This window comes from Mirounga leonina, unplaced genomic scaffold, assembly GCF_011800145.1.
Source record: "Mirounga leonina isolate KUSES-001 unplaced genomic scaffold, KU_Mleo_1.0 Mir_82, whole genome shotgun sequence".
NCBI classification, from domain to species: Eukaryota; Metazoa; Chordata; class Mammalia; order Carnivora; family Phocidae; genus Mirounga; species Mirounga leonina.
Genome location: NW_023270825.1, coordinates 43931487 through 43958923, shown reverse-complemented (window position 1 = coordinate 43958923; position 27437 = coordinate 43931487). Strand labels below are relative to the sequence as shown.

Here is a 27437-nt window from a genome sequence, read left to right as displayed (position 1 = left end):
TAAGAGCAAGGGTTCATCATTTGAGATAATGCCCTCTGCCACTACAAACAAATCATTCTAGCCTCAGAACAAGTTTGAGAAATGTTTATAATCTTGTTACATTCTCCCTCACCCAATCCTATCTTTGCCAAGTGGTTCCTGTTTATTTTGCCTCTCAGTTCTTCCAGAGAAAGTAAATTGCTGAATCACTGTGGCTCACGCAAAGGCCACAACTGAGCCAGGCAGGTGAGAGTAACTCCAAAAGGGAGAGGAGGTGAGAAAAAAATGAGAAGCGAGAAGTCCTTTCATGTTAACATTTTATTTAAACCAGTACAAGCACCATGCTTAACAGAAGACTGTCCAAAATAAACATGCAATATGAACTAGCAGAGACTGAAATCACAGCTTAAGAAGTTGTGCAGTTGTTGAGTTTGTTAAATGATGACAGGGAACTGTTAAAATTCACAAGACTAAACCATTAATGTTTCAAGCCTCCTGAATGAGATTATATTGGACCATCTAGATCAGTGGGAACTGCCCTGGCAAGTTAGTGATCTCAAACAATATTCAAGTAATATATGTGTATGAACTATATTCCAAAAAGCAAGAAAACACAGTTTCTATCACAACCCTAACAGTTGTCTGAATATTACAGGAACATGGTCACTGATTTGAAATGTCAAATGGCATAACAAGAAACAAATTTCGCAAGAATATTCAACTTGGGGCCATTGGTGTTAAGTGGCCTAAGAAGATTTACATTCTTCCAGAAATACAAAATAAGATTTGTCCAGAAATGTTTGAGACACTTCTTCACATAAGTTGTAAAGGCTCAAATTCTACAGATTCCAGTATTATCAGTCTATTGAACAAATAGGGAAAGCAACCGTACTAAGAATATTTGAATTGATAGAATACAAGTTACTCTCTACTTCCACCAAATATCAGCATTTAAACTCTTATGAAAATATCTATCCATCACTAGTCCACGTTATGGATTAATGACATTGCTCAGGTTTTAAAGTAGTCCAAACATTTTTTTAAGTATACCTTCCTAACTACCTATATAGGTGGGGAATAAAGACAGCCAAATTTAATTTGGCAATAAATTCCTCTAACTGGAAATTTTTAGTTAAAGTGTCAGACCAGGGTACAGTTTATGGCTACATTTGACTCCTGAAAATAGGAGATAAAAGGGGAGAGAAAAGTGCAGACAGACATTTTGCTACCAAGGTTATTTAGTAACGGTAATAAAAAATTTTGCAACACCCTCTTAAACAAGAGTATGTTTAACTGCACTAGGTATTTGGTAAACTTTTTAGAAATAGACAATTTGAACACTTATTTTAGAAGTCAATTAAACAAAAACGGTCTAACAACCCTTCTCCTAACATGATTGCTTCAATACCAGAACAAAGCAAGACTATTCAAAACTCTGACATTTTGGAATTTCAGCATAGTAACCTGAGAACAGTTTTTCTTCATATGTCATTTATGTTGCCACAAAAACTGTACTAAAAACATGCTAGGATTACTAGTTGGCTCTATTGTGACAACATTAGATGCTATGCAGAACTCATGCAAGGCCAACAATTTCAAAACTAATGCTGACTTAGAAGACCATGAAGGGGGTTCCCAGGAAAAAAGCTGATGCCAAAAGGGAGAGATTAAGATATGAACGGGAATGGCTGCACCAGAAAGCTATGGAATGTATAAACTGGAATTATCCAATCTGGAGTTACTATTTGAGAGAAGGCAGAAAAAGAGAGCAAACTGAACATATCTTGAAAAGAGCAATGCAAAATTTGATTACATGGAAGGGAAATTTATATAAAAGTCTGAGAACACTCTAGAGCATAGGATTTGTAAGTCTCCCTATAGGACAGAGGGAGTCAAAACATGTTCTACTGATTCCCCAATCATAATCTATTGTCTTACAAAATACATGTTATTGATAAGGAGTCAAATAAGCATGATTTATCACAGCTCTTTGTCCCTGTTAGAGAACAGGGGAACTAAGTTCTGTTTATGGAAGTCAGTATCATCTGACAATATGGAGGACTTTCAAATTTAAAAACAAAACAACTAAAACATGCAAGACAAAATAAGGAACCTCATTAAAAAACACATTCTTGCAGCACTAGTTTCTCTTATTGCTGCAAACATGGTGAAATGAAATCTGATTTCCTTCATTTAAAAACATTAAAAACACTCTCCATTCACTTGGGTTATATCTGCATTTCCACAGAATTATAAGCATTATTCTCCAATATCAAAATAGCTGTTTAAAGAATTTGTAAACTTCCTGGGTTTGAAGTTCTCTCTCTCTCTGGAAATTGGAATAAAGAGTCCTTCCCATTCATTAACCAAAACAAATGTCCACTCTAGCACTTCCTCATCTCCAACTAACTTCCTATTGCTTCCTGTTTTTTAGATTAGTGAAGCCAAACAGTGTTGGCCACAGAAGACTCAATATTGTGAAAATTCCAACTATCTTTACCTCTTTATTAGTGTTGGCACAGAAACCTCAAAAAAAATGCAAAGAATATATAAATGAAAAACACGTCAACATAAAATAATGCCTTTCTAGTTTTGAAATGACTAAGATAATCTTAATATAAGAATTCACTCACCAAATTTGGTTAGTCTTTACAGTCTCAAGACCTTTTGTCAAATTAATGTGAAACAGTCACTTATATGTTGTTCTTAAAGTACACTATATATTAGAATCCTTGCTTTCTGCCAAGGATGCCAACAAGATGGATGTCCAGTTGGGAATATCTTCTGACGTTTAGGATATAAGATGCAATTTCTATTACTGTGTTAATGTTATTAACTCTGGCCAAGGTTTTAAGATAAGTAATTTTTCTTATGGCACAAAGGTAATCATAAATACACCCCAAATTATAACTCTCAACTGCCATATATTCACCAATACAAGTAGATAGTTGGAATTTTTAAAAATATGAAGTTGATTTTATTACAAATTTCAGATATACACATTAGAAAATAGTTTTACTTGGACCCTTTACAAAAGTATTAATTTCACCAAATCTGGAATACTGGCAGTGTAAAAGTCTTAAACTAACTTTAAAGCTAACAAATCAAAGGCACAGTATTAACACATTTAAAATAACTTGTGTTCACAGGACAACATTAAGAGGTGTTATTATTAATAAAGTGTTATTAACCTAGATCCAAAACTATCTAGCTATGACACAACCAGGAATGAAGCCCTTGATTAGTTCCAACCTATCAATTTCCAAGACTAAGATGCTATTTCCTGTAAGAAAACGTAACAGTCATAACTACTATAAAATCTAATTCCCAGACTGTAAGAATGAATGACTGATGAACAAAGTTTCTGTACTTGATTAAAAAGATATAGGAAACCAAAGAAGGTATGGAATTGATGACAAGTGTACTTGTAATGCAGCTTTACACTACAGTAAATTATTTTTCATGGCTCTAAATTGGGTCATTCAAGTCTTTTACCCCAAAGAAATTTTAAAGATTTGACAAGTGATAATATGCTATTTTCATATATAAACTGCTAATATCCAGTATTTGTCAAAAGGAGGCAACTGTTGTCTATCACAATCTAATACCCACTTTCCAATGGTGTCTGTAAATAGTAACAAATTCTGAACCGTAAGTTATAGAAATTAGTCACAAGAGTGCAAAAAGTCCCTGGAGAGAAGTAGTCCACCTAACAATTACAAATATAAGGAAACACTTTACAAATTTTCATTACTATGAAGATGATTTCCCCTTTGTTCAAACTTTGAACAAATGAAGAATATTTCTTTACTGCAGGAAACAAACTGTAAGTAACAGTGCATTTTTAGGCGTAAGTATTTATGTCTGGTTCCAGTATGGTCAGGTTAATACATAAAAACTTCAGAAACACAGAAGTTCACATTAGTGGAAAAATCCAAGTTTCTCACGTAACCATTCTTCAGTTAGGTCTTCGGTATTTCTTATTTCAAATACCTTTAGAAAAAAACGTTAGGTCATACTTTGACACTCTCAAAAAAAAAAAAATCAAACACATTGTATATGTGAGTATTACATACCAAGTTCTCCTTCCTTTCATTCATGTTGGTCATAACTTATCTTTGTAAATTAGATATACCTTTACTTTTTTTAAGTGCTAAGTACTGAGTTACCAAAGTTTAGCAATCAAGATGGCATAAAACCAAAACTCTCTTAAAAGCTACGAATATTCTAAAAGAATCTACAAATCTACGAATCAAATCTATGAATATTCTAAAAGAACAGTTCTGTACATCTTACCCACTAGAAGAGATACCCCAAGTACACACAACTAAAGTCAGTCTAGTTAGTTAGGAAGTGGAAGAACATATGCTGGTCTTCCATAGTTGGAGGAAATACAAGCTGTGGATTGTTTTGAAAAGGATGGACTACAGGTCCTCAGCCACGGATCTCTGCAAGAATCTGTACACACGCAGGCCCAGGAAGTCTTTCTATACAGAAACAACATAATAGAGCAGAAAGTATGGGATTGAGGCCAATGTGGGTTTGAATCCTAGCTCTGTCATTTACTATTATGCAACCCTGTGCAAGTCTTTTATCTTCTGAACCTCAGTTCTCCCATCTACAGAATAGGAATATCATCATCAACCTCACAAGATTGTGATGAGGATTCGATGTGATTATTTGTAACAGTAACTTATAAATTGTAATGCCTTAATTCCAGCACTTGATGGTGGGCTGTGGGATCAGAATGGAAATGAGGCTGTTAACAGAGCTCCCTCCTAATCACCCGACCCCCTTATGTTCCTATGGTACAAATGAGAGAAAGTAGCGTCTATAAATTGGTGGTGTCAATGACAATCACATGAGCTAACGGGAAAAGGCAGAGGGCACTTAAAGACATCTCCTGGGCTGCTGGTTAAACACCTAAGGGTAAAACACTGACACTGTCCTTAAAATAAAACCTGAAAGGAAATGTTATTTAATACTGTTTTAGTGATGTAATATTCTATTTCAAAACCTTAGAAGTATATACTTTTTTCAACTCAAACTAATACGTGAAGTTAAATAAAGTTTGAAAACAAGTACCCATCTTACCGTTAAACTTCAACAATGCCATAAAACAATGGGGGCATGTTAAATCTTAAGGAAAGTGTCTCATATAAACAGAATGGTCTAGCTTAATAAAGCTAATAAGTATTCTTAACAATTTCAGACTTGGGAACAATATACAGTTAACTGCATAATATGGAATTCCTGCACAGAATCTGGTTCATTTAGCCTATGGTAAAGAGCTCTGAGAAGCTTCAATGCTTACTTTTATCTACTAGAAACTACATTATGGAAGATGAAAAACTCTCAATAGATTGAATGGTGGCAGTGGCTTTTCTAAAGCTGCCTATATTTTAAATGCGATTTCTTCTAATCAACTTATAATTTCCATTCAAAAACACACTTTGATTAAAGACTTCTATCATTCTATTTCCAAACAGTAAAACTCCCTAAATTTACTGCTCTGTTCTAATTAATTTTCACCTGTGTAAAAAATACTTAACTCTTCAGATTACTTTAGCTAATGGTCTAATAGTGAGGGAAAAATATTGTCTCAACAAGCAAGTAAAACACAAATATCACCTTGGTTAGTTCAGCTGTTTGGACTAGCTTATTCTTACTCCCAGCATACATCATCTGTTGTTCAGGCTTACACCCTGGAAAAGAGATCAGTATAGAAATGAGACTTAGATTTTGAAAAAATGATGGGTTTTCATTTTTTACTTCTAAAATGACACATGTAGGATTTTCTTATGCTATCAGGTTTACAGAAAGCTTCAGTCTAACTGTGTAGGTGCACTTCACTGCCTGCACGGAGCCATGGCTAACTGACAAACAAGTCCCGGGGCTTGACAAAAATAAATGTGGCTAGATCCCTGCACATCTTTTAGGACTTTGTAAATACTTAAGAACTTTTCAGCACAATCTTAATTTTGACATTAAATATCAAGATCGATTTTATGGACGCCTAACATATATAGGTTTGGGGATGGTGATGAATCAGTGTGGGGAGATCTGCCCTAAAAAAAAGTTACAGGCTGCTTACATACTAAGTTAAAAAGGTACTGCAGTTATTTTAAGTGCTAAGTAAATGATACAAATAGTAAAGTTTAGAGAAGAGTTCAGAGTTTACTGTGGGCTTAAATGGTAGTGGTACTGGGAGTTCTGGTGATAACGGATATATCTTAAATAACAATAAGCCATTTCAATATCCAATGTAAGCTACTCTGGGACTATTCTTAAGGTTACAGGAATATCATCATTAAGTACTATTTTAAAGATAAACGCAAATATATATCATGATTATACACGAAGTTCATGCACTTATACACGAAACCTAAAAAGAAAATGTATGTTGGTGTTTTAAAATGTCACTACATTTTAAATTCCTTAAAATGTATGTAAGATTTGACCAAACAATTACACTTCTAGACATTTATCCTAAGAAAACAAGCAAGTTCTAAGAGGGAAGGCTTTATAGCAACTTCTTTCTAGGGATGAATTCGTGTGCACATGCACACATACCTCTATTTAGGTTATTCAACACTTTACATCTTTCAAACAAGCATAAAATTTGTCTCCTATAAAAATGGTTTAATTAGATCAGAACCAAATATGCACTATTTAAAGAAATTCACTCACCAACAGGACTGGAGAAAATAAAGCACAGAGGATATGAAACTCTTCCATCATCATGTTGGTATTTATAACTATATACAATGAAGGTTTTTCTCAAGTTAAAGAAACTAAAATTACTGTTTTATTTGACACAAGTACTTACCAACAAAGTTCTGAAAGAAAATACACACCTGGGGAGCTAGTGAGTGGTAAATTTCTGTTCTCTCCATTTGAGCCATACCTTTATTATCATTATCTTTCCATAAAAGTATACACGAGCTCCAAAGATAAGGTATAAAAACATATAATCTCTCAAAAATAAATGTATTAAAAGTATGTAGTATGGCTTTTTTTTCTCTTTCTAAATTTTTACTGTAAACACATAATAATAAAAGGAGTTTTTCAAAAAGGAAGTAATTCATCCCACTAGTGTGTCAACTTCCCATTTTTCTTAGTCCAATATGTGCATACATATTTTGATTGTGATCATGGTGTAGGAGAAATTTTTGTAAAATACATGGCTTTTAAAAATTGAACAAACCAACTTCATAAATAAAATTCTGACCACAAAAGAAAACAAATCTTTTTAAAGCACTAAGAAAAGGATATCGAGGTTGTCGTTCAGGCAGTTCATCTTTAAGTTCATCCGGTGAAATGCCCTGGAACCATAAAGAGAAACAACTTTTAAGCATTTTCTGACCCATAAATCCTTAAGAGATATACCAAGCACCCATTCTACTAGTAGATATAAATTTATAACCACATACCACAACATAAAAATCTTATGTTACTAAATTGCATATAACCTGAGATTACTAAACCCTTAATCCACTGAAAGCCCACTCCAGCCCACTCAGTTTAGTTCCATTTATTAACTAAATAGTCATGCTCATGTTCCAGTTGTCAGGGAATACTGAATAAGATAAAAAGCCACCCCCCAAAGGAAACATCAATGTCTCACTTAGGGGGAAAAAAGTGAATTTCTTTTCAGTCTAAATTTGTTACTTAATTTGACAAACTAAATCCTTAGGTTATAGCATTTTAGTTTTTAATTACTGGCCAAGCAATTTAGAAGTTATACTGGACATGTAGCCTTAACTTCTACCACTTATTACACTGGATTTCAGTAATGTTTTAAAGAAGGTGATTCAATCGGCAAGACAATGTGCTACATAATAATTAGCACATGCTTTTCATGCATAATGAGCATCTATTTAGACTTATTTTAAAAGTACATGTAACTAACATAGCATCTGTTAGGCAATAATAATTGCTTAACTATAAAAATGTACTTAGATGATCAAACAAACCTCAAGCTCTTCATCCAGTACCACCAGGCGTTTGTCCTTATCAATTTTCACTAAAATAAAAATATAGTATAAGTAAACTGTGATTTTTTTTTGTAAACTGTGATTCCAATGTGACCTTGATTTACCCAACCCACAGAGTTTCAGCCCTTTTTCTGGCATCTAAAATTAAAACATTGAGAAACTCATTTGCAGTTTAGTTATGGTCTATTAGCTAGCTGTGCTTTTCAGTCAGCCTTTAAAGGCTTTTACCCATAATTCCCATCACCTAATTTGCTTATTTAGAATTTTATGTCAACTCCTTACATTTTCTGTGTCTGAAGAATTTTGTAACTCAAATGCAACTTCCTACATAAGGTCTGAAAGGGTGACTGTAAATGAGATTGGTCTATGTAACATGGTTAGAGCTGCAAGAGGAAAAGCAGACCAGGGGTTAAGACAGAACAACCACCAATTCCAGCTTCTCCAGAGTCAAGATTTCATAATGCAGTAGGATTATTATGAGATAGTGGATTACCAAATAGCAGTGATATCTATACTCAAACATATGTAACATAATCCAAAGCCAAACTGAAATATGTTTAATCTATGCCTTTATTCTTTTCCATTACTCAGGAAAGGTGGCCATTTTTGGTTTTACACTAATTTCATAGTAAATTCTGTAAGATATGGTAAGATCTCAGAGCTTTACCTTTCTCAGCAAAAGGCACGGACATGAACTTTCACTTTTAAGAACTGTATGCCTATGTTGTAGTATTTATTTGTAATAGAACCAAAACTGATTACAAGTTGTAACTATCTCATTAATTCACATCTGCCAGATGCCTCTCTGTTAAGCAGTCTATAGAGATCTATACTGTTACCCCCTTGCCCTTCCTTCATCTTTCTAAATCACCACCCACATATTAAATATTACTTAAGAATATAAAAGAAATCTACATAACATCAGATACAGTTCACAGTGGGAGAGGCAATATGCAAATCATTCTTTCTATTGTCAGAAGTCAATGACACTTAAAAGTACTCTTTCTATTGTCAGAAGTCAATGACACTTAAAAGTACTCTCCACGAAACTGGGGTTCTAGTTTTAGAATTGAAATAAGGCCCCAAATCACTGTGAAGACAATGCTGAACACTACCATTTTAGGTGCAGGCAAAAGTCTCTGGCTGAGATTGAATGACCAGGCAATTTTTAGTCTCCTGAGAAGTTAAAGGATGGAGCTGGATGGGTCACTACAATGACCAGGTAACTAAGAAGATCATCTTCTTCAGACCTGTAAAGGCAGCTGAGGAGAGAGGTAGGACACTCCACCTCTGTTCTAGGATAACAGCTGTTACTTATTTTTTAAAATGATCTAAAAACAAGGGGGAAGAGACGCCTGGGTGGCTCAGTCAGTTAAGCGTCTGCCTTTGGCTCAGGTCAGGATCCCAGGGTCCTGGGATGGAGGTGCCCCCACCCCCAGCCTTGCTCAGCGGGGAGCCTGCTTCTCCGTCTCCCTCTGCCTGCCGCTCCCCCCGCTTGTGCCCTGGCACATGCTCTCTCTCTCTCTCTGACAAATAAATAAAATCTTTAAAAATAAATAAATAAATAAAAGCAAGGGGAAAGATTAAAACAGAAGGAGGCAAATTATTTCCTAATGGCTCAGTTTATTCAATGTGGCTATAAGATAAAATTCAACGAAGACCATGTAACTGAGGCAATCACGTTTAGCTTACTTATAATGGCAGCATTGTTCGTTTCTTTGCGAAAACGAAACTTTCTCAGCTTTTCCACTAAATCTTCAGCGACATCACAAACCACCAAAGACTCACTCTAGAAAAGAAAAAAATTCATGACTTCAATGCCATGTATGTGTTTAACTTATAAAACTTAATACCTTTAAAAACATACACTGACATCTACAAATGTCACAGTTATGTGAGTTAACATGAAACACATGAATACTTAAAGAGCTTTTAAATCTACCAACCTTTGTATCTACATTAATTGTTCATCTTATATCTAGGCTACACTTTAACTTTCTCTTTGGCTAATAAATGTCTTAAAGAACTAGATACAATAATGTGCAATTTCATCAGAACCGGAGAGGAAGAGAAGAATATAGGAAATTACAGGATCACTGTCTGCTGTTAGGAAGTATAATATTTTTGCACTATGCGGGAAAGTAATCTTTATTATACTTAGAATTAGTAAGACCCTGGTTCATTTTTGCATCTCACAACTATGAAAAAATACATATAAAGTATGAAAAATAAACCACAAGAGTAAAGACCAATAACATTTTATATCTTAATAAAATGACTATGGGAATTTAAAAAAAGAAGTTATTAAGAATTATGAAAGCAAGATGCCTGCCTGGCTCAGTATGTAGAGCATGCAACTCTTGATCTTGGGGTCATGAGTTCAAGCCCCACATTGGGTGTAGAGATTACTTAAAAAAAAAAAAAAAGAACTACGGAAGCAAAACCAGATGAAACAAATATAAAAACCAAAAGAACCTTTTACAAATTATGAAAAAATGTAAGAGATTCTTCTCCAGAAATGTGGCAAGGAAATGACCAAAGGACTCTTCTCTTAGTAATGCAAATGTATTATTGATTGCAAACACAAGCATGGAAAGCTTTTTTTTTTTCTTCCTTTTTTTTAATGTGTAAAACTTCAAACACATACAAAAGGAAAGAATAGTATAGTGGAATCCTATGCACCTATAATTCAGCTTCAAACATTATCAACATACAGCCAATCTTACTGCATCAACACTCTCAATACTGCCCGATGGACTGTCACACAGCAAAGACCTGAAGTCATTTCAACTGTAAATATTTTAGTATGTATCATTAAAATGACAGTATGTGCCATTAAGAATATAAGGACAATAACATTATTTCACCTTAAAAAACTAACAATAATTCCAATCTCAAATAATCAAACAGAATTCAAATTCCCCTCAATGTTTTGTTTTGTTTTTTCCCCCAACAGTTGGTTCGATTGAGTCAGGTACCAAACAAGGTCCACATTCCTTGATCTTTTCATACATAAGATCCCCCCTCCTTCAAGAGAATTAGAACAGTTCTGAGACCAATGCTAAATACACATGTCTCATTATAACCCAAAAAGATTAACGTTTTCAATTTTAAGTTAAAACACAAATTTAATAAAAGCCTGGTTTTTGACCCCATGTTGGGTAAATGAGAGCATAAGTTAAAGCAGGAAATAGCTGTCCATTTTAAATTGTCCTTTAAATTCAGAACACTGGTAATATGTAAGGTATGATATACCATACGATATGCTATTTACAATTAGAAAGGACATCCCACCAATAAGTATTATCCAATGAATAAGGCTCCTGTAGGAGTCAAGTACATGCGTCCTATTCTCCTTAGAGAAAGAGATGCTAAGTCATATGGAGCTTCCTGAAGGTAGTATTCAATCCTAGTCTATTTTTTCTATCTTCAAGAAAGATAGAGAGTCAAAAAACTAGAATTTTCATTCTCTCTTCAACCAAAGGTAGAACCCATTAGTGAAACTAATAAATATTTTAGATTCCTCTTTAGGCAAAGACCAATTTATCACAAAAGTCTTATCTTCCAGCTCTGATACTCAGAGCTGCTTGTGCAATCCTGACATTCTAAGGACCAGGAACCAAGTGAAAAACATGCTGTGATTTAATTTATACAGCTCTTTTGGGGGGTATTTTCATCCCTCCAATACAGTAATAAGGCCAAAAATTCCTTCCTACAAGAAAAGGGACCCAGGCTCAGTCAATTCCAATTGCTTAATTAGTAGAAGCATTTAGGAATGAGTGTAACACCCTGCAAACAACTCTGTATGGGTAAATATTAACACACAGTAAAGTGGAGTGTTGAACAAGTGTTCACCTATTGGTTTATCCACCTAAGGAACATTTAGTGAGTGTAAGCACTGTGCTAAGTGCTAGGGATACAATCATATAAAATAAATAAATAAATATGGGCCTGCCCTCGGGGAGCTTCTAATATAGTCTACAGGGAACAGACCTACATCAAAAGGATCAGGTAAGAAAACATACTTGTTTGCACCTGTGATAAGAACTAGGCAGTGGGATATATAGGTCTGGACTGGATCTCAGAAGCAAGTGTGATAAAAATTCACAAGTCATCTGCTTACAGGTAGGAGGTAACTGAAGCTATGAGTGTAAGAAAGGATGGAGAAAGAATACAGAATGGAAAACAAAGCATTAGACTGTAGCCTAGAACTCCTACATGTGATATCCAGGTAAGGCACACAGTCTGCATGAGACACAAATGGACCAACAGGAAAAGCAGGAGAAAAAACAGAAGCCAAGGGGAAAGCATGCCGGAAGAAAATGCTTCAAAAAGGAGAGAGTAGTCAACTGCCTGGAATGCAGATGAAAAGTCAGGAAAGATGAGAAGCAAAGACAGTCCCTTGGATTTGTTGACCACGACAAGATCTATTCGAGGGAGGTGGGTTGAGAAATGAGTGGGAGGTCAGAGATAGGACAGTGGGGGATTGTGTTTTGTTTCTAATTAAAGAAATGAGCATATTTAAACACCCGATGGAAAAGATTCAGAAAATTCTTGTTGGGCAATTTATTTAATTCTCCACTTTATTTTTGAGCGAGGGGTTCAACCCATTCGAGAACGGAAGCCAAAGCCCCAGAACAAACTAAAGCTTTTGACGGTCACTTTAAGGCTAAGGACCAAAACCTTAGGTCAAAAGATTTCCAACTGCCCTAACTGGAAGAAAGCAAGAATACGGAAAAATCCCTAGAGGCAGGCCGGGGAAGGAGACAACAGAAGCTAAGGCGAGGCCATGAGAATGGAATCTGAAATTTCGAGCCCTCCCTGCAAAGGCCGCCAGGGAAGGTGCTCAGCGCCTGTCGGCCCCTCAGGCCTGGCCCGGGTCCTGGCAAAGAAACCGGCGTTTGGGGCAGCCCTTCGCTGGGCCGGACCCCCGGCCCCTCCGGCCCTGCAGTTCAGGAGCTGGAAGCCTCCATCCAGAGAGACTAGGGGAGGATGATCCAGCCGCACTGGCCGCACCCCAGTCCCAGGAGCCACTGGGCGGGTCGACCCCAGGCCCGGCTGGAGGATGCTGCCCTTACGCGGGGTGGCAGCGGCGGGAGGCTAAGTCTCTGGCTGTGGACACGCGCCAGCAGCCGGCGCGGAAGCGGCCGCCGACCCACCTCGGGCGCTGCCCGCCGAACTCGGCTCCGGCAAACGGGAGAGCCCGGCTGGCTGGCCCAGCCCTCCGGCCCCCGCCCTCCCGGCGGCAACTCACCATTTTCCTTCCGGCCGTCAGCGGCTCCTCGCCTTCCCTCCGGGCCCCTTTAAGAATGGCACTGCGGCCGCCTCCCTTCCTGCCCCGGCGCCAGGCAGAGTGCCCCCCCCCCCCATCAACGCGGCCGGGGCGGGCCGGCACGTGACGGCGGACGGCAGGAGGCGCGGCTCAAAATTAGGCGAAACGCGAGCGCCCGCTTGCTCCTGCTCTTTTTAGGAAAGGAGGTTCTGTCTGTCTGTCTGTCTGAGAGTGGGGCCACCCTGCCGAGATGCACTCTTAACATTCAAGCCCGTTCTTGCTCCTTTTTAACTTTACTCAAACTCTGAGAGCAATTTCATGGTGGCATGATTAAGTCAGTCATTTCAATGGCAAATATGTGCGTTGAGCACAGCCTACCTTCCAAATTTAACTGTCCACTTTATTTTTGAGCGTGGAGTTCAACCCATTCGGAAACTGAAACCAAAGCCCCCAGGTCCCTGAAAGGTCCCTCAAACTTAGGCACGCCTGCCTTTCCTCCCACCCTCTCTGACCACCCCCACCCCGGATCCCCACCACTTTCCAGGACTTGATGAATACATTCCTTTTCTCAATGGCGTTTATTTATTGAAGTATGATTGAATGATGATTGCTGTCTATATAGGTGTTATGAACCACTGCCTCATGACACTTAAAGAAGTTTCTGTAGGAGATGCAGACTTACTGGAGCAAGCTAATTTTTGAATGTAGTGAGGAAAGTAGTTTGGAAGAAGTAAAGTTTGAACTCTAGAATTCATACAGTTGCCTTCAATAAAGACACTTCCTGGGGCAGGGTATCATGGTGTTCACAGGGCAGTGTTAGCATGGCGCCTGGTCCATAATGGGTGCTCAGTTAATATTTGCTGAGTGAGTGAAAGAACCACAGAAAAAGAAAATTCCAGAACATGCTCCCACTGCCATCCTTCCTCATTAGAATTATTAGAATTTTTAAAGTTTGTATTAATGTTTAAATTTAAAGAATTGTTAGCATGTTAATAAATAACATTAAGTCAGGGTTCAAAATACATAAACTAATTTGATACAATACTTATATTTGCTCATAAATTAGAAAAATAAAAGTATTAGCTATAAGAAATTCCACAGCTCAACTACATTCTCATAGTGATCTGCCCCCATAATACTTTTTATCATGAGAAGGGGACTGGTAAGTTTGACACATAGTACCATGTAACAAATGATGGAAGATAAAGTGATGTTAGTGGTCCATGAGCTTATCTTCCCCAGGGAAGCATTTGACATGAAAACAAGATCAGGGTCAATGGTAAAGGAGAATTCTAAGTAAAAATTGACGGAAGATCAGAACTAGAATAATCTTTTCTGGCCTGAATTTTTTCTAAGTCCTTTTTTCTCTGTAACAGCACACTTGCTAAAGTATATTTGTATTATTTATATATTCCCACCACTTCACTCCATCAATAAATATTTACTGAGGGCCCATTATAGAATAGGCACCAAGCTCCAAAACAGACTTAAAATCCCTACCATCCTGGAACTAACATTCTAATGAGGAGGAGGAAGTAATAGACAATAAGAATAATAAGTAAACAATTGTTAATGTTAGAAGGTGATTAGTGTGGGGGTGGAGGATAGGAAAAGAGATTGGGAGTGCAGGGGATGAGGGATTTGTGATTTTAAATAGGGTAGTAGTCCTAGTCCTCATTAGCAAGGTCATATCTGAACAAAGATTTGAAGCTGTGGAGATTAGCCACGTGGATATCTGGAGGAACATTCCACACAGAGGAAACAACACTGCAAAGGCCCAGAGGCAGAAGCATACATGCTATTACAGGGGACAAAAAAGCAATCAAATGACTGGAGTGGATGAGCTGGGGTGATTTGTAGATGAAGTCATAGAGGGATTGGAGGGCTGGATCTTACAGCCTTGTAAATGATCATAAGGACTCTGGCTTTTACAGAGTCAAGATATAGTGTTATTGGAGAGATGGAGCAGGGGAATGATGTGGTCTGTCACACATTTTAGCAGAATCATTCTGACTTCAGTGTCCTTTTAAGAAGATCCTTCTGCTATTGTGTCAGACTGTAGGCATAGAGGGACTTCCAGAGCCAGCCAAGATGGAGTAATCAAGCTGCAGTCTCTCTTTCTCACTGATTACAACTAAAAGCTCTGGGCAGAATATAAACACAACTACCTAAGGACTCTAAAGAGTAAATAATAACAAAATAGCCAGTGAATTGAAGAAGGAAAGGGTTTTTTTAATCATTATTATGTTATGTTAGTCACCATACATTACATCAGTAGTTTTCGATGTAGTGTTCCATGATTCATTATTTGCATGTAACACCCAGTGCTCCATGCAGAACGTGCCCTCTTTAATACCCATCACCAGGCTAACCCATCCTCCCACCCCCCTCCCCTCTAGAACCCTCAGTTTGTTTCTCAGAGTCCATCGTCTCTCATGGTTCATCTTCCCCTGCGATTGCCCCCCTTCATTTTTCCCTTACTACTATCTTTTTTTTAAAACATATAATGTATTATTTGTTTCAGAGGTACAGGTCTGTGATTCATCAGTCTTGCACAATTCATCGCGCTCACCATAGCACATACCCTCCCCAATGTCTATCACCCAGCCGCCCCATCCCTCCCACCCCCCACCACTCCAGCAACCCTCAGTTTGTTTCCTGAGATTAAGAATCCTCATATCAGTGAGGTCATATGATACATGTCTTTCTCTGATTGACTTATTTCACTCAGCATAACATTCTCCAGTTCCATCCACATCGTTGCAAATGGCAAGATTTCATTCCTTTTGATGGCTGCATAATATTCCATTGTGTATATATACCACATCTTCTTTATCCATTCATCTGTCGATGGACACCTTGGCTCTTTCCACAGTTTGGCTATTGTGGACATTGCTGCTATAAACATCGGGGTGCACGTACCCCTTTGGATTCCTACATTTGTATATTTGGAGTAAATACCCAGTAGTGCAATTGCTGGGTCGTAGGGTAGCTCTATTTTCAACTTTTTGAAGAACCTCCATACTGTTTTCCAGAGTGGCTGCACCAGCATGCATTCCCACCAACAGTGTAGGAGGGTTCCCCTTTCTCCGCCAACATCTGTCGTTTCCTGACTTGTTAATTTTAGCCATTCTGACTGGTGTGAGGTGGTATCTCATTGAAGTTTTGATTTGGATTTCCCTGATGCCAAGCGATGTTGAGCACTTTTTCATGTGTCTGTTGGCCATTTGGGTGTCTTTTTCGGAAAAATGTCTGTTCATGTCTCCTGCCCATTTCTTGATTGGATCATTTGTTCTTTGGGTGTTGAGTTTAAGAAGTTCTTTATAGATTTTGGATACTAGCCCTTTATCTGATATGTCATTTGCAAATATCTTCTCCCATTCTGTCGGTTGTCTTTTGGTTTTTTGACTGTTTCTTTTGCTGTGCAAAAGCTTTTTATCTTGATGAGGTCCCAAGAGTTCATTTTTGCCCTTGCTTCCCTTGCCTTTGGCAATGTTTCTAGGAAGAAGTTGCTGCGGCTGAGGTCGAAGAGGTTGCTGCCTGTGTTCTCCTTTAGGATTTTGATGGACTCTTGTCTCACATTTGGGTCTTTCAACCATTTTGAGTCTATTTTTGTGTGTGGTATAAGGAAATGGTCCAGTTTCATTCTTCTGCATGTGGCTGTCCAATTTTCCCAACACCATTTGTTGAAGAGACTGTCTTTTTGCATTGGACATTCTTTCCTGCTTTGTCAAAGATTAGTTGACCATAGAGTGGAGGGTCCATTTCTGGGCTCTCTATTCTGTTCCATTGATATATGTGTCTGTTTTTTGTGCCAGTACCATGGAAAAGTTTTGATGGTCTCCTCTTCATCCTGTTTGTGAAGGAGGGATTCCTGCCCTGGGGTTATGGGGATAGCCAAACACATAACACTGAACACTAGACATATGAGACTGATGGCAGTTTTGTAGTCATATATACTCAGAGTCCAGGGAAGGGGGACACCAAATGCCATGCAGGGTCAGGCAGCTGCCCTTGCGAACACAGTGAACAACTAGAGGCTGTGTGAGGCAGGCTTAAAGAGGGTGTGGTGCCCAGGTTGGCGGGGACCTGAAGCCTGCCACTGAAGGAGAAGCAGGCCCTGTGCCTGGTCCCCATGATGAGGGTTGTCTGGGTAGAGGACTTTATCTATGTGAGCAGAGTAGGGAGGAGAGCTTGGATTTAGGTCATGCCCAATGTCACCAAATGTCATGGCAGCACATAATATGAGACCTTAATTTTAGGCCTTCTACCACAAGAAGGTAGAACCTGAAGAATGACCAGTAGGGTGTCAGTGAATTTTCTTGTTCTTTTTTCCTCCTCTATTGCATGACAGGAGAGCAGTCTGGATCAGGGAAGAGTGTGGAACAGGAGAATGTGGAAGGAATTGCCCCCCCTTCCCCTTTTTTCTCTCCTCGTCCTGCCCCGAGGGCAACACCAACCACCAAAATCATTAGCTCTGTCTCAGCAGGGCAGGAGCATAGGCACCTAAAACCTGAGAGAAAATCCATCTTTCTGTGAGGAATTTGGAAAGGGGCGCTGTTGTGCATAGAATGAAGGTGGTATGCCAGTTACTTTTTTTTTCTTCCTTTTCTCTTGCCATTTCATCTGAAGGACAGGCGCAGTCACATAGAACTGCACAACAGCGTAGAATGGAGGGTCCCATCTTTCAGACCAGAAGAACAGGGAAAGGGAGTCCAGGGGTAGAAGGGAAGTCCTGAAGAGCAGAGTTTGAAACTGAACTGGGGCACATCCCCCAGGTCCATGTGTGTAGAACACACCCACAGAAGCACAGCAAAGACTACAAGAACTTACCTACAATATAAACCATTGCCAAGACTCAGATTAACCCCAGAGTGGCTCCTGTGAGGGACAGACCCAAAGAACATAATAAAGACTTTGAAAATTGAGCTGCGATTCTGAAACTTGATGTTGCTAATGTTCTATGACCTCGGTACATTTGTTAGAACTCATAGAACTGTACATGAGACGTAATGATTTTTACTGTATGTAAATGAAAAATTAAATATTAAAAAAGTAAAACAAATTAAAAAAGAATAGACTTTGGGAGATAGAGAAGCAAGAAAACCATTTAGGAGGCTATTTTGGGGATCCATGGAAGACATGGCCTGGGCCAATATGGAAACAGTGATTTGGTGAGAAGTGTCCAGAACCAAAAGAATTTTCTGTATCAGAGTTTCTCAACTTAGCAATACTGACATTTGGATTTAAATAATTCTTTGTTGTGGGTGCACTGTGCTGTGCATTGTAGGGTGTTTAGCAGAATACCAAATGTCATGCAGGGCTTCGGGTGTGTGTGTGTGGGGGGGGGGATTGCTCTAGAGGCCAGTAGCTCCTCCCCCATTGGGAACCAAAATGTGTCCAGACATTGTCAAATGTTGCCAGGGCACAGAGGTGGGAAAGCAACCCCAGTCGAGAACCACTGTCCTAGATGAATGTCCTAAGCTTTGGGCCACAGACCATGTACCACATAAGTCATCAGTGTTAGCTCAGTTGGAGTGAGCTTCAGGTAGCCTCCTGTCACATAGTATATATAGATGACAGAAGCCCAACAGCTAAGACCATGAGAGGTTTTTACTAGAGGGACTTGGAAGTTCAGTGGGCTACTAGGAGTCAGGTTCTGCCAAGGTACTACATACAAGATTTTTCACAATTCCTGTCATCTATGGGATTATACCCAATTGCACACTCATTCAGTTCTGTTGGGCAATAGTTGTCTCAAAGTTTGAAACTCAGAGTTATGATGCTTATTATGTTTCTACTGGTGTCTTCACAATAGACAAATTTGCCCTTCCAAGAAATAATGTAGGCTATAGAAAGACCATATAAAATGAAAGGGTTAACAGCGCCAAGAAAATTGTGCGATGCAGATAATAATTTTTAAAAACACGTTAATATTTGCTTGCATTTCTCTTATGAGACCTTCTCCTTGGTCAGTCAGAAGCATGAATAAGCCTCAAAGGATAAATAGAACTGTGATGTTAGGAATGCAGAAGAAAGCAAGCAGCTTTTGGCTACCAAAATAGGATTTTTGAATCCCCAGAAACACAGTAAATCTAGAAAAAGCCAGACACTACCGAGAAAGGTTTTATAAAATTTTAAAGCTCTACCAACATTTCAAAATCCAGACCGGGGCAAAATTAAAAATGGCATTTAGCCTATGCCATGTGGGAGAGGAAACCGGGGCCAGGACAGAAGGCCTGTATCTGCCGAGTGGGAAGGAGGGGAAGTCTTTCCCTTCCAGTGTGCTGGTGCGTGGCAATTAGGTGGGGCTTGACTAAGTGCAGCAGGCCATACTGTACTGAGGTTCTGGCTTCCCCTTCAGACTGCAGTCTCAGAATGGGAAGGGGGTGGGTGCTGGAAGGGGTTGGAGTAAAGCATCTAAATAGGTATGATATTGGAGAAGCTGAAAAGACTGAAATTGGTAGTCCACTTTCTCTTTAACAAAGAAGGCAAGGAGGGGCGCCTGGGGGCCCAGTCAGTTAAGCAGCAGACTCTTGATTTAGCCTCTGGTCCTGATCTCAGGGTTGGGTTAGATAGAGCCACACATCATTGTCCAGCTCCTCGCTGGGGTGTGGAGCCCGCTTAAGATTCTCTCTCTCCCTCTCCCTCTGTCCCTTCTACCCTCCTCCCTCCCTCTCTCTCCCTTAAAAAAAAAAAATAATAATGAGAGAGAGGATTTGCATTTGGTTCTGTACCACCTTGAACAGGAGCGATAGTATTCAACAGCAGAGGTGGCTGCCCTGAACAAAGACTGTATTTTCCAACCTTCCTTCCAGTTAAAGGTGGACATGAGGCTGAGTTGTGGCCAATGGAATGAGTGGTGCCTCCTTAGAGTTTCCTTAAACTGAAGTATCATCTCATTCTCTCTCTCTGTCCTCTTTCCTGCTAGCAAGAATGTGGAAATGATGGCTGGAGCTGCAACAAGCATCTTGAACCATGAGGCGACCTTAGGAATGGGGGCTACACATCGTGGAGCAAAATAGAAGCCTGGTTCCCTTGCACTGTGCACCGTATCAGTCCTGCATTGACCTACCTCCAGACTTTTGCCTGAAAGGGAAATACATCTCTATCTCAAGTGATTTACTGTTTTGTTTCGAGTTTTGTCACTTACAAATGCAATAATTTCTGACTAATAATCCACTTCATTGCAAGTCCTCGTCACTATCCTAATCAGAGTTACCAATACTTCTTACCTGGACTTCTTAAAGAATCTGTCAATTGATATCCCCATATTCATTTATATCCATCCCAGCCTCCTTCCAATAAGTTTTCTACACAATAGCCTAAGTGATTGAAAATGCAAACAGAATGTCACTCCCTGTATTAGTCTGCCTGGCTATCATAATAGAGTACCACAGACCAAGTGGTTAAAACAAAGGAAATTAATTTTCTCACAGTCCTTGAGGTGAGAAGTCCAAGATCAAGGTGCCAGCAGGCTTTCTGGAAAGAACTCTCTCCTTGATTTGCAGACGGTTGCCTTCTCACTGTTCCCACAGACTTTTCTCTGTATACACCTGCATAGAGAAAGTGATCTCTGGTGTCTCTCTTTTGTTATAAGGGCACTACTCCTATTGAATTAGCATCCTACCATTATGACTTCACTTAACCTTAATTACTTCTTTAAAGGCTACATCTCCAAATACAATCACATTGGAAACTAGAATTTCAGCATATTAATTTTGGGGGGACACAATTCAGTCCATAAAATGCCCCTTCTTCAATCATATCAGTGGCTTCTCATTGCTCTAAGGGTACAGTTGAGTAGTTAAAATAGCAAGACTCATGTATGGTCTGGGCCCTACCTATCTCTCCTTTTCATCCCCTAGCATGCTCTTTCTCACTCTCCATGCTTTAGTCATATTGGCTTTTCATTTTCTCAGGTGTGCTATGATTTCTCCCACCTCAGGGCCTTTGCACATGCTAGAGCTTCTGTCCTAAATGCTTTCTCCCCTCCTGTCCCTTTGCCTGGTAAATCTCTCTCCATCAGCTCTCAGCTCAATCATCTGTTTTTCAGGGAAGATTTTCCTGATCTTCCTTATGTTTCACTAGTCTCCCATTATATGCCCTCTAGCTCCATGTACCTCTTTTTAATAGCACTTACTATAATTTTGCCTTTATATTTTATTGAAGATTCTTTGATTAATGTTTATCTTTTCCATTAGATGATAAATTCCATGAGAACAGAGATATGTCATTTTTGGCTTATTATTGTATCCCTAATGCCTTCTACAGTGTCTGGCACATATCTGACACAAAACAAATATTTTGTAACTGAGTAAGTAAGTGGGAGTCAGATCATGTAGAGATGGCTATGTCAAACAAGGAACTTAAGACTTCATCCTCAAGGATACATAGCATGGCAATCAAGGATTTGGGGTGGTGGAATGAAATGGAACATGTTTAAAAATAAAGGATACATGTGAAAAAATAATTTTTGCCTGCACTGTGTATCGTGTATTATGTGTTAGAAAGAATCAATGTTGGAAGTAAAGTGACATGTTGGAATTGTTGTATCAGATATCCAAATGGGAAATAAAGGCTTGAGTTAAATTTGTGATAGTTCATGTTCTTTTTGAGAATGCTTCAGTGTAAATCAAGTTGAGTCAGTTTGCTCCACTGCTGGTTTGGGATTTGACTTTCATGGGCTGGTTAGTGAATTATCCTTGTTCAGCTGCTTTCCATCTTCCAATATGTGCTTCTGTTATGTTATTTCCTCTTCTTGTTTTTGATTTATTTTTTACATCCCTTTACTGTAGTTTTAGTGGAGTTTGGGGAGAGAGCAAAATTATAGGCATATGTATAATATGCCACTTTAACTTGGAATTCCCTGTTTTCATTATGAAAACTCTTTATTGCTTATTGCAATAAAACTGCCTTTCCCATTGGCCAAGCTTTTTAAGTGACAATATCAAATGATCACAAAACTGCGGATGAAAGGGTGGGAGCATAAATCGGTATAATATTTCTGGAGAAGCATTGTTTCCCTAAAGGCTTACAATGTGCATACTTTTTGAACTAAAAGTCCCGCCTCTAGGAATTCACCTAAGGAAATGATTTAGCTTTAAGAATGTTCATTGCGGTGTTGTTTATAATTTTAAAAACTGTCCAACAATAAACTATATACTTTCACAAATCATATAGGTAGTTATCAAAAATTATGTTGTTGAACCAAGCTGCTTACACAGCACTACTCCAGAGAGTACACAACACATGGTCATTGGCCAAGAGATATGTGAAGCCATAGAACAAATTTAGCTCATCTTTCTCCAACATTAATTTTACTAGTGATTTGCTGCTCAGAATAAAAGACTAAATTACCTGTCTCTGTGGTAACTGCGTGTGGCCAAGGGCTAAACCCAAACCGATGAGCTGTCAGTGGAGGTGTGAGGGACTTCCAGGGAGGCTACCTTTATGGGGCTGGCTGAATGGGGATGAGGAGAGGGGGATGAGCATTTCGCTCCTTTCTTAAAGGCTTATATATGTATATATATATGTGTATATATATATATACATATACATATATATATACACACACATATATATTAAAAATTCTTATTAAAGTAAAAATTAATACAAAAAAGTTCAAATATCTAATTCTAATTTGAAGGAGGTAGGGGGAGGAGAAAAAGAAAGGAATGTGGGAGGACAGTTGATTTACTTCTATGAGAATCTTGATACGCAATGCTAATTTTCCTTTATCATTATATCCAACTTGAAAAGGCCGACAAGTTTCGTATAAACTGCTTGTCAGACTCCTTTTGGTCTTCCGTAGTGTCTAACTGTAACTTTTCTAGATAAAACAACAGCAGGTGTGAGGTTACTTCACTTTGTAGAACCCAAGATGACGGCTCTTCTCCTCCTCTCAAATTTGCCGCGGATCCAAGATGCGGGATTTAGACTCTGTGACGTGGATTTCGGACTGTGCCTCCTCTCTGTGTCATCAGAAAACCTTACCTGATCCTTGGACAGATTTGGCCGCTATGCGTATTTAGAATTTGCCGCAGAAAAGCCTTGACCGCTAGGACACACAGACGCTCTCCGGGTACCAATCCCGTGAGTCCAGTCTGGGCACCGCCCCTCTGCGAAGCCAATAGCTGGGGACTGGAGCGGTAGGGGCGGGGCGAGCCCTGCAGGCGTCGTCGTGATTGGCACTCTGGCTCCCGCGGCCGGCGAGGTTGCCCTGACGTCTAGCCTTAGAACCCCGGGCGAGTGCGTAGCTACGAAGTTTGTCAGCTCTGAGGCACCGTAGTGGCTTTGACACCGGCCGGGTGGGCTGCGCTGGGCGGCTGAAGCTCGGCTCAGTTTAGGACATCCTGATGGCTGCGGTATTTCTGGTAACGCTGTATGAGTATTCGCCGCTTTTCTACATCGCGGTGGTCTTTACCTGCTTCATCGTGACCACCGGCCTGGTATTGGGATGGTAAGTGCCCCATGGTTAGAAACAAGGGGCGGACCGCTGGGGCAGTGGGGTCGCGGAGAGCAGCGGAGGAGGGGGGGCGTCGGAGCCGGGGGAGATGCTAAGCTGGCGCTCCTGGGGCTGTGGGGGAGCTGGTGCCGCGAACTCCGACTGGCTCCCGGAGCAAAACAAGGTGCGTTGTGCACCTGCATCACTGCTCTGCATCACTGTGCCGTCCCCGTCGCAGCGGGTATCGGGGGGTGGTGCCGGATTGAGGTATTTTACCCAGCTTTGTTTCTAAGAGATAAGGCGGTCAGTGAGGGCCTCGTCTCGGTGTTGGGATCGAGTGCTTGACCAGCAGGCTTCTGTCCCGGATTGGGGCCTACTGTGTGCCCGGAGTGAATCAGTCACCGGCGGTACAGTGCACAGACGTGGACAGTAAACACAGTTGATTGTTGTTCTGACCAGAACCGAGCACTTGACCTCAGATCTGTAGCGTAACTTCTAACTGAACTCCGTTACCGTTTGGGAATTTAATGGTTTCTAGATATACTCCACGCCTTTTGAAGTAATATTTAGTCGATAGAACTATGAAGCCATAAGTTTAGAGCTGGAAAAGACCTTTGAGATAAGTTACATTAACGGGTAGGGGCAGTTTACCCATTGGAGACAAGGAGAATAGACTGTTAGATAATCCCTGAGCAATTTTTCTAGTTCAGAGATTCTAAAATTTCTCTCTTGAGGAGAAGCCATTGTATCATGTTTAGAGAAGCCTTATAAATACGGCTAGTTGAAACCATCTTACTAATTCATCCATTGCGGAGAGAGACATGAGCTGGATTTTGAAGAATCGGTGTTTTGAGAAACAAATGAAGTTAAGTGTGTATGATAGAGAATAGAAGGCATTTCAGGGATACAACATGAGCAGAGGGACAGAGGAAGCGTGTTAGTGAATAGACCAGCCTGTGTAAAACAAATCTTAAAATAAGCTTTGATCACATATATAGGATTACTTTACAGAAAGGAAACAAGCCCTTGTTAATTTCTCAAACTATATGCCATCTTTAAAAACTAAGCCCAGTCTTAGTATGTCCATACTGCCCCTCACCCTGCCTGCTGTAGAGCACAAAATTCCTTGTTTGTGGGTGGGAGAAGATTAAGACCAGTCTTACGCAATTTGTTATTGACACCTCAGATTTTATTGTTGTTTATTGTTCATTTCAAGAAAGTTTGTAATTGGAATTTGCAACTTGGTTGCCTAAGTGAGTAAAGCAGTCTTAACACAAGATTTCTTTTTTTTTTAAATTTTTTAAAAAGATATTTATTTATTTGAGAGAGAGAGAATGAGAGAGAGAGCATGAGAGTGGGGGAGGGTCAGAGGGAGAAGCAGACTCCCCGCCGAGCAGGGAGCCCGATGCGGGACTCGATCCCGGGACTCCAGGATCATGACCTGAGCAGAAGGCAGTCGCTTAACCAACTGAGCCACCCAGGTGCCCGAACACAAGATTTCTTAATGACTATAATGTTAAGGTTATTCTCTTAAAGAAATGTAATTTTCCTCCATTCAGGAAAATAGGTAACTCGTTGATCATTGCATTATATCCTTAAATTTTAATTTTCTGTAGGACAGCTAATTAGATACCTTAGATATCTATCTATAATATTGGGAAGAGGAAAATGAGTGAGGATCAGATGGACAATGATGGTGACATCTGTGGGTAAGGGTAGTCAGGAACCTCATGTTTGTAGTGGTTAAGAGACACTTTGGAGTCAGACAGACCTAGATTCAAATTCTGGCTCTGCCAAGTTTAAGACTTGTTTTGAAAACTTAATGATCACATAACCCCTCCATTTGGGTATGACTTTGGAGGGGTGGAAGGCCAGATACCTGTAGAATTTTTGGAAGTCTGGGCTAAGCATTGCTGAGGACCCAAGACCATGTAAGTGCCAATCACTTTCATTCTGATTTGGGCCTAACCAGTTATCTTGAACCTAATCTAACCATTCCCTTTAGCTGGGTTAACTTTGTCCATATAGATAAACTTTTTACTAGTGTTTATTTGCTAACCTAAGCCAAGGCAACAGATACATTGAGTAGAAACAAAGAAAACCATCTAGATCTCATAAAAGCAACTTTCTAATAGTACCCAGACAGGAGGTAAACCCATGAATCCACTATGCTTTTCACCTGTCTTTTTTTTTTTTAACCTCCCAAAATATAATCCCTATTGGTTTCGTGTCTTCGCCATTACCTCAGCACTGCTCTAATTTTTTCCCCTACTGCTTCTTTCTACTGTTCTCCTTGTCTGCTTGCACTGTGTGGGGGTGGAGAAAGAACAAGAACATCTGAATATTGGAATCCCAATAGCAATAGCAAAGAATCATGCCACTGAAGTATGGTATTTCTATTTAACTCCTTGGTGGTTTCGTGAGCTCTAATAGCTCACATTTATTAAGCTGTTGCTATTTGCCAGGCACTGTGCAGAAAGGAGACCAAAATGCCACATGTCCTTTAACAGTTTCAGATAATCAGGTACCCTGACTCTGCAGCTGCTCCCTGCTTCCTCTTGACTACAGGTTATTAAGCTATTGTCCCTCAGCTTCATAGCACCCCTTTAGATTCTGTTTTGTGAATCTGGGGCAGAACCTCTAAACCACATTTCTTCTTTGCTAGCTGGCTGCCTAGCAGGCTTTGCCAGCAGGGGAGGGAGAGTGGAAGGGTAGAGGACAAAAGGGCTTGCTGCTTCCTGTGTGCTTCTTTTTCTTGTCTGTCTGACCACAGTGATAGTGCCTCACTCTGGCATGAACAGTTGGCCCCAGTTTCTCCAGTTTGTAGTTTTCCACTCTCTTAGAACCAGCCTATCACACCCCTTCAAAGATATCAATACCCTTTCCTCAGATCTGAGTCCCAGCTCCATGGCAGTCCTTCCTCCAAATTTCTCAGCTGTAGTAATTCTCTTTATTCCTGTTTTGGAGTGATAGCTGCTTCCTACTGGTACTACTTCGATACTCACCGTCCCCTTTTAGCTTTTTCAGTTCTTTAGCATGTGGTTAACAATTACTCATATTAAATGCCCTCTGTTAAAATAACTGGTGTGTTTTTTGTCTCCTGATTGGACTTATAAAAGGTATTAATAAAGAAATTGTTACTATAATTGGGATCTCGGGGGAGAAACTCTCAAAGATGGGCTTCAGGGATTACCTTGGTCACATCTTCAGCTCCTTGCCAACAGGATATAAGGTTCTAGTAATCCATGGCATGTATTGGCATCACGATTCATCACATTACTACCTTTGATTGATTGTGATAAAATAATTTCTGAAGTGTTTGGGGGACCTAGTGGCTAAAGGACTTTTTGACTGTAAGGACTGAGGGATGGGTGGGATGGTTCCTTCTGAGATCACTGGAGCCCTTACGAAAATAAAATGATAAGCTACGATCTTAAAACACCCAGGTCAACTCTTAGAGAATTAGAGAGGGTCTGGGTTCTAAAGCACTTTCTTTCATGTAGCCACAGAACTAAACATTGAACACAGTTTTAATTGCACTGGTAATAGAATTACACAACCTTGTCAATGTCTCATTTAGGGCACCGAGTGGAAAGAACCAGAGCCCTGAGACTTGGAATGCGAACATCCAAGTTGACTTGGATAAAACTGAGAGTCTTGAAACCCCAGTCATTCTGACTCTCCTTTGTTCATGGAAGCAGCCTGCTTAGCTTTCCATGTCCAAAAAACTGTCCCTCCTTGG

The 27437-nt window shown here is 39.7% G+C and overlaps 2 protein-coding genes across 3 annotated transcripts in view; one reads left to right on the top strand and one right to left on the bottom strand.

The window, feature by feature from the left end:
• Positions 1-279: 279 nt before the first annotated feature.
• On the bottom strand, positions 280-13382 carry GMFB (glia maturation factor beta). The gene is given in 8 exon segments (XM_034992275.1): positions 280-3905; positions 3907-3972; positions 5611-5684; positions 6670-6752; positions 7255-7304; positions 7956-8005; positions 9669-9765; positions 13231-13382. Coding segments are annotated over 8 exon segments (465 nt in total). The 5' UTR covers positions 13234-13382; the 3' UTR covers positions 280-3863.
• Positions 13383-23523: 10141 nt separating this feature from the next.
• The window catches only part of CGRRF1 (cell growth regulator with ring finger domain 1), a 28550-nt gene continuing 24636 nt past the window's right edge, over positions 23524-27437 (top strand). The window contains exon 1 of one of the 2 annotated variants that reach the window (XM_034992421.1): positions 23524-23710. In XM_034992421.1, coding sequence (XP_034848312.1) covers positions 23607-23710 — 104 coding nt within the window. In that variant the 5' untranslated portion in view covers positions 23524-23606. The remainder of the gene's footprint in view (positions 23711-27437) is intronic. The other variant, XM_034992420.1, reaches the window with a different exon arrangement.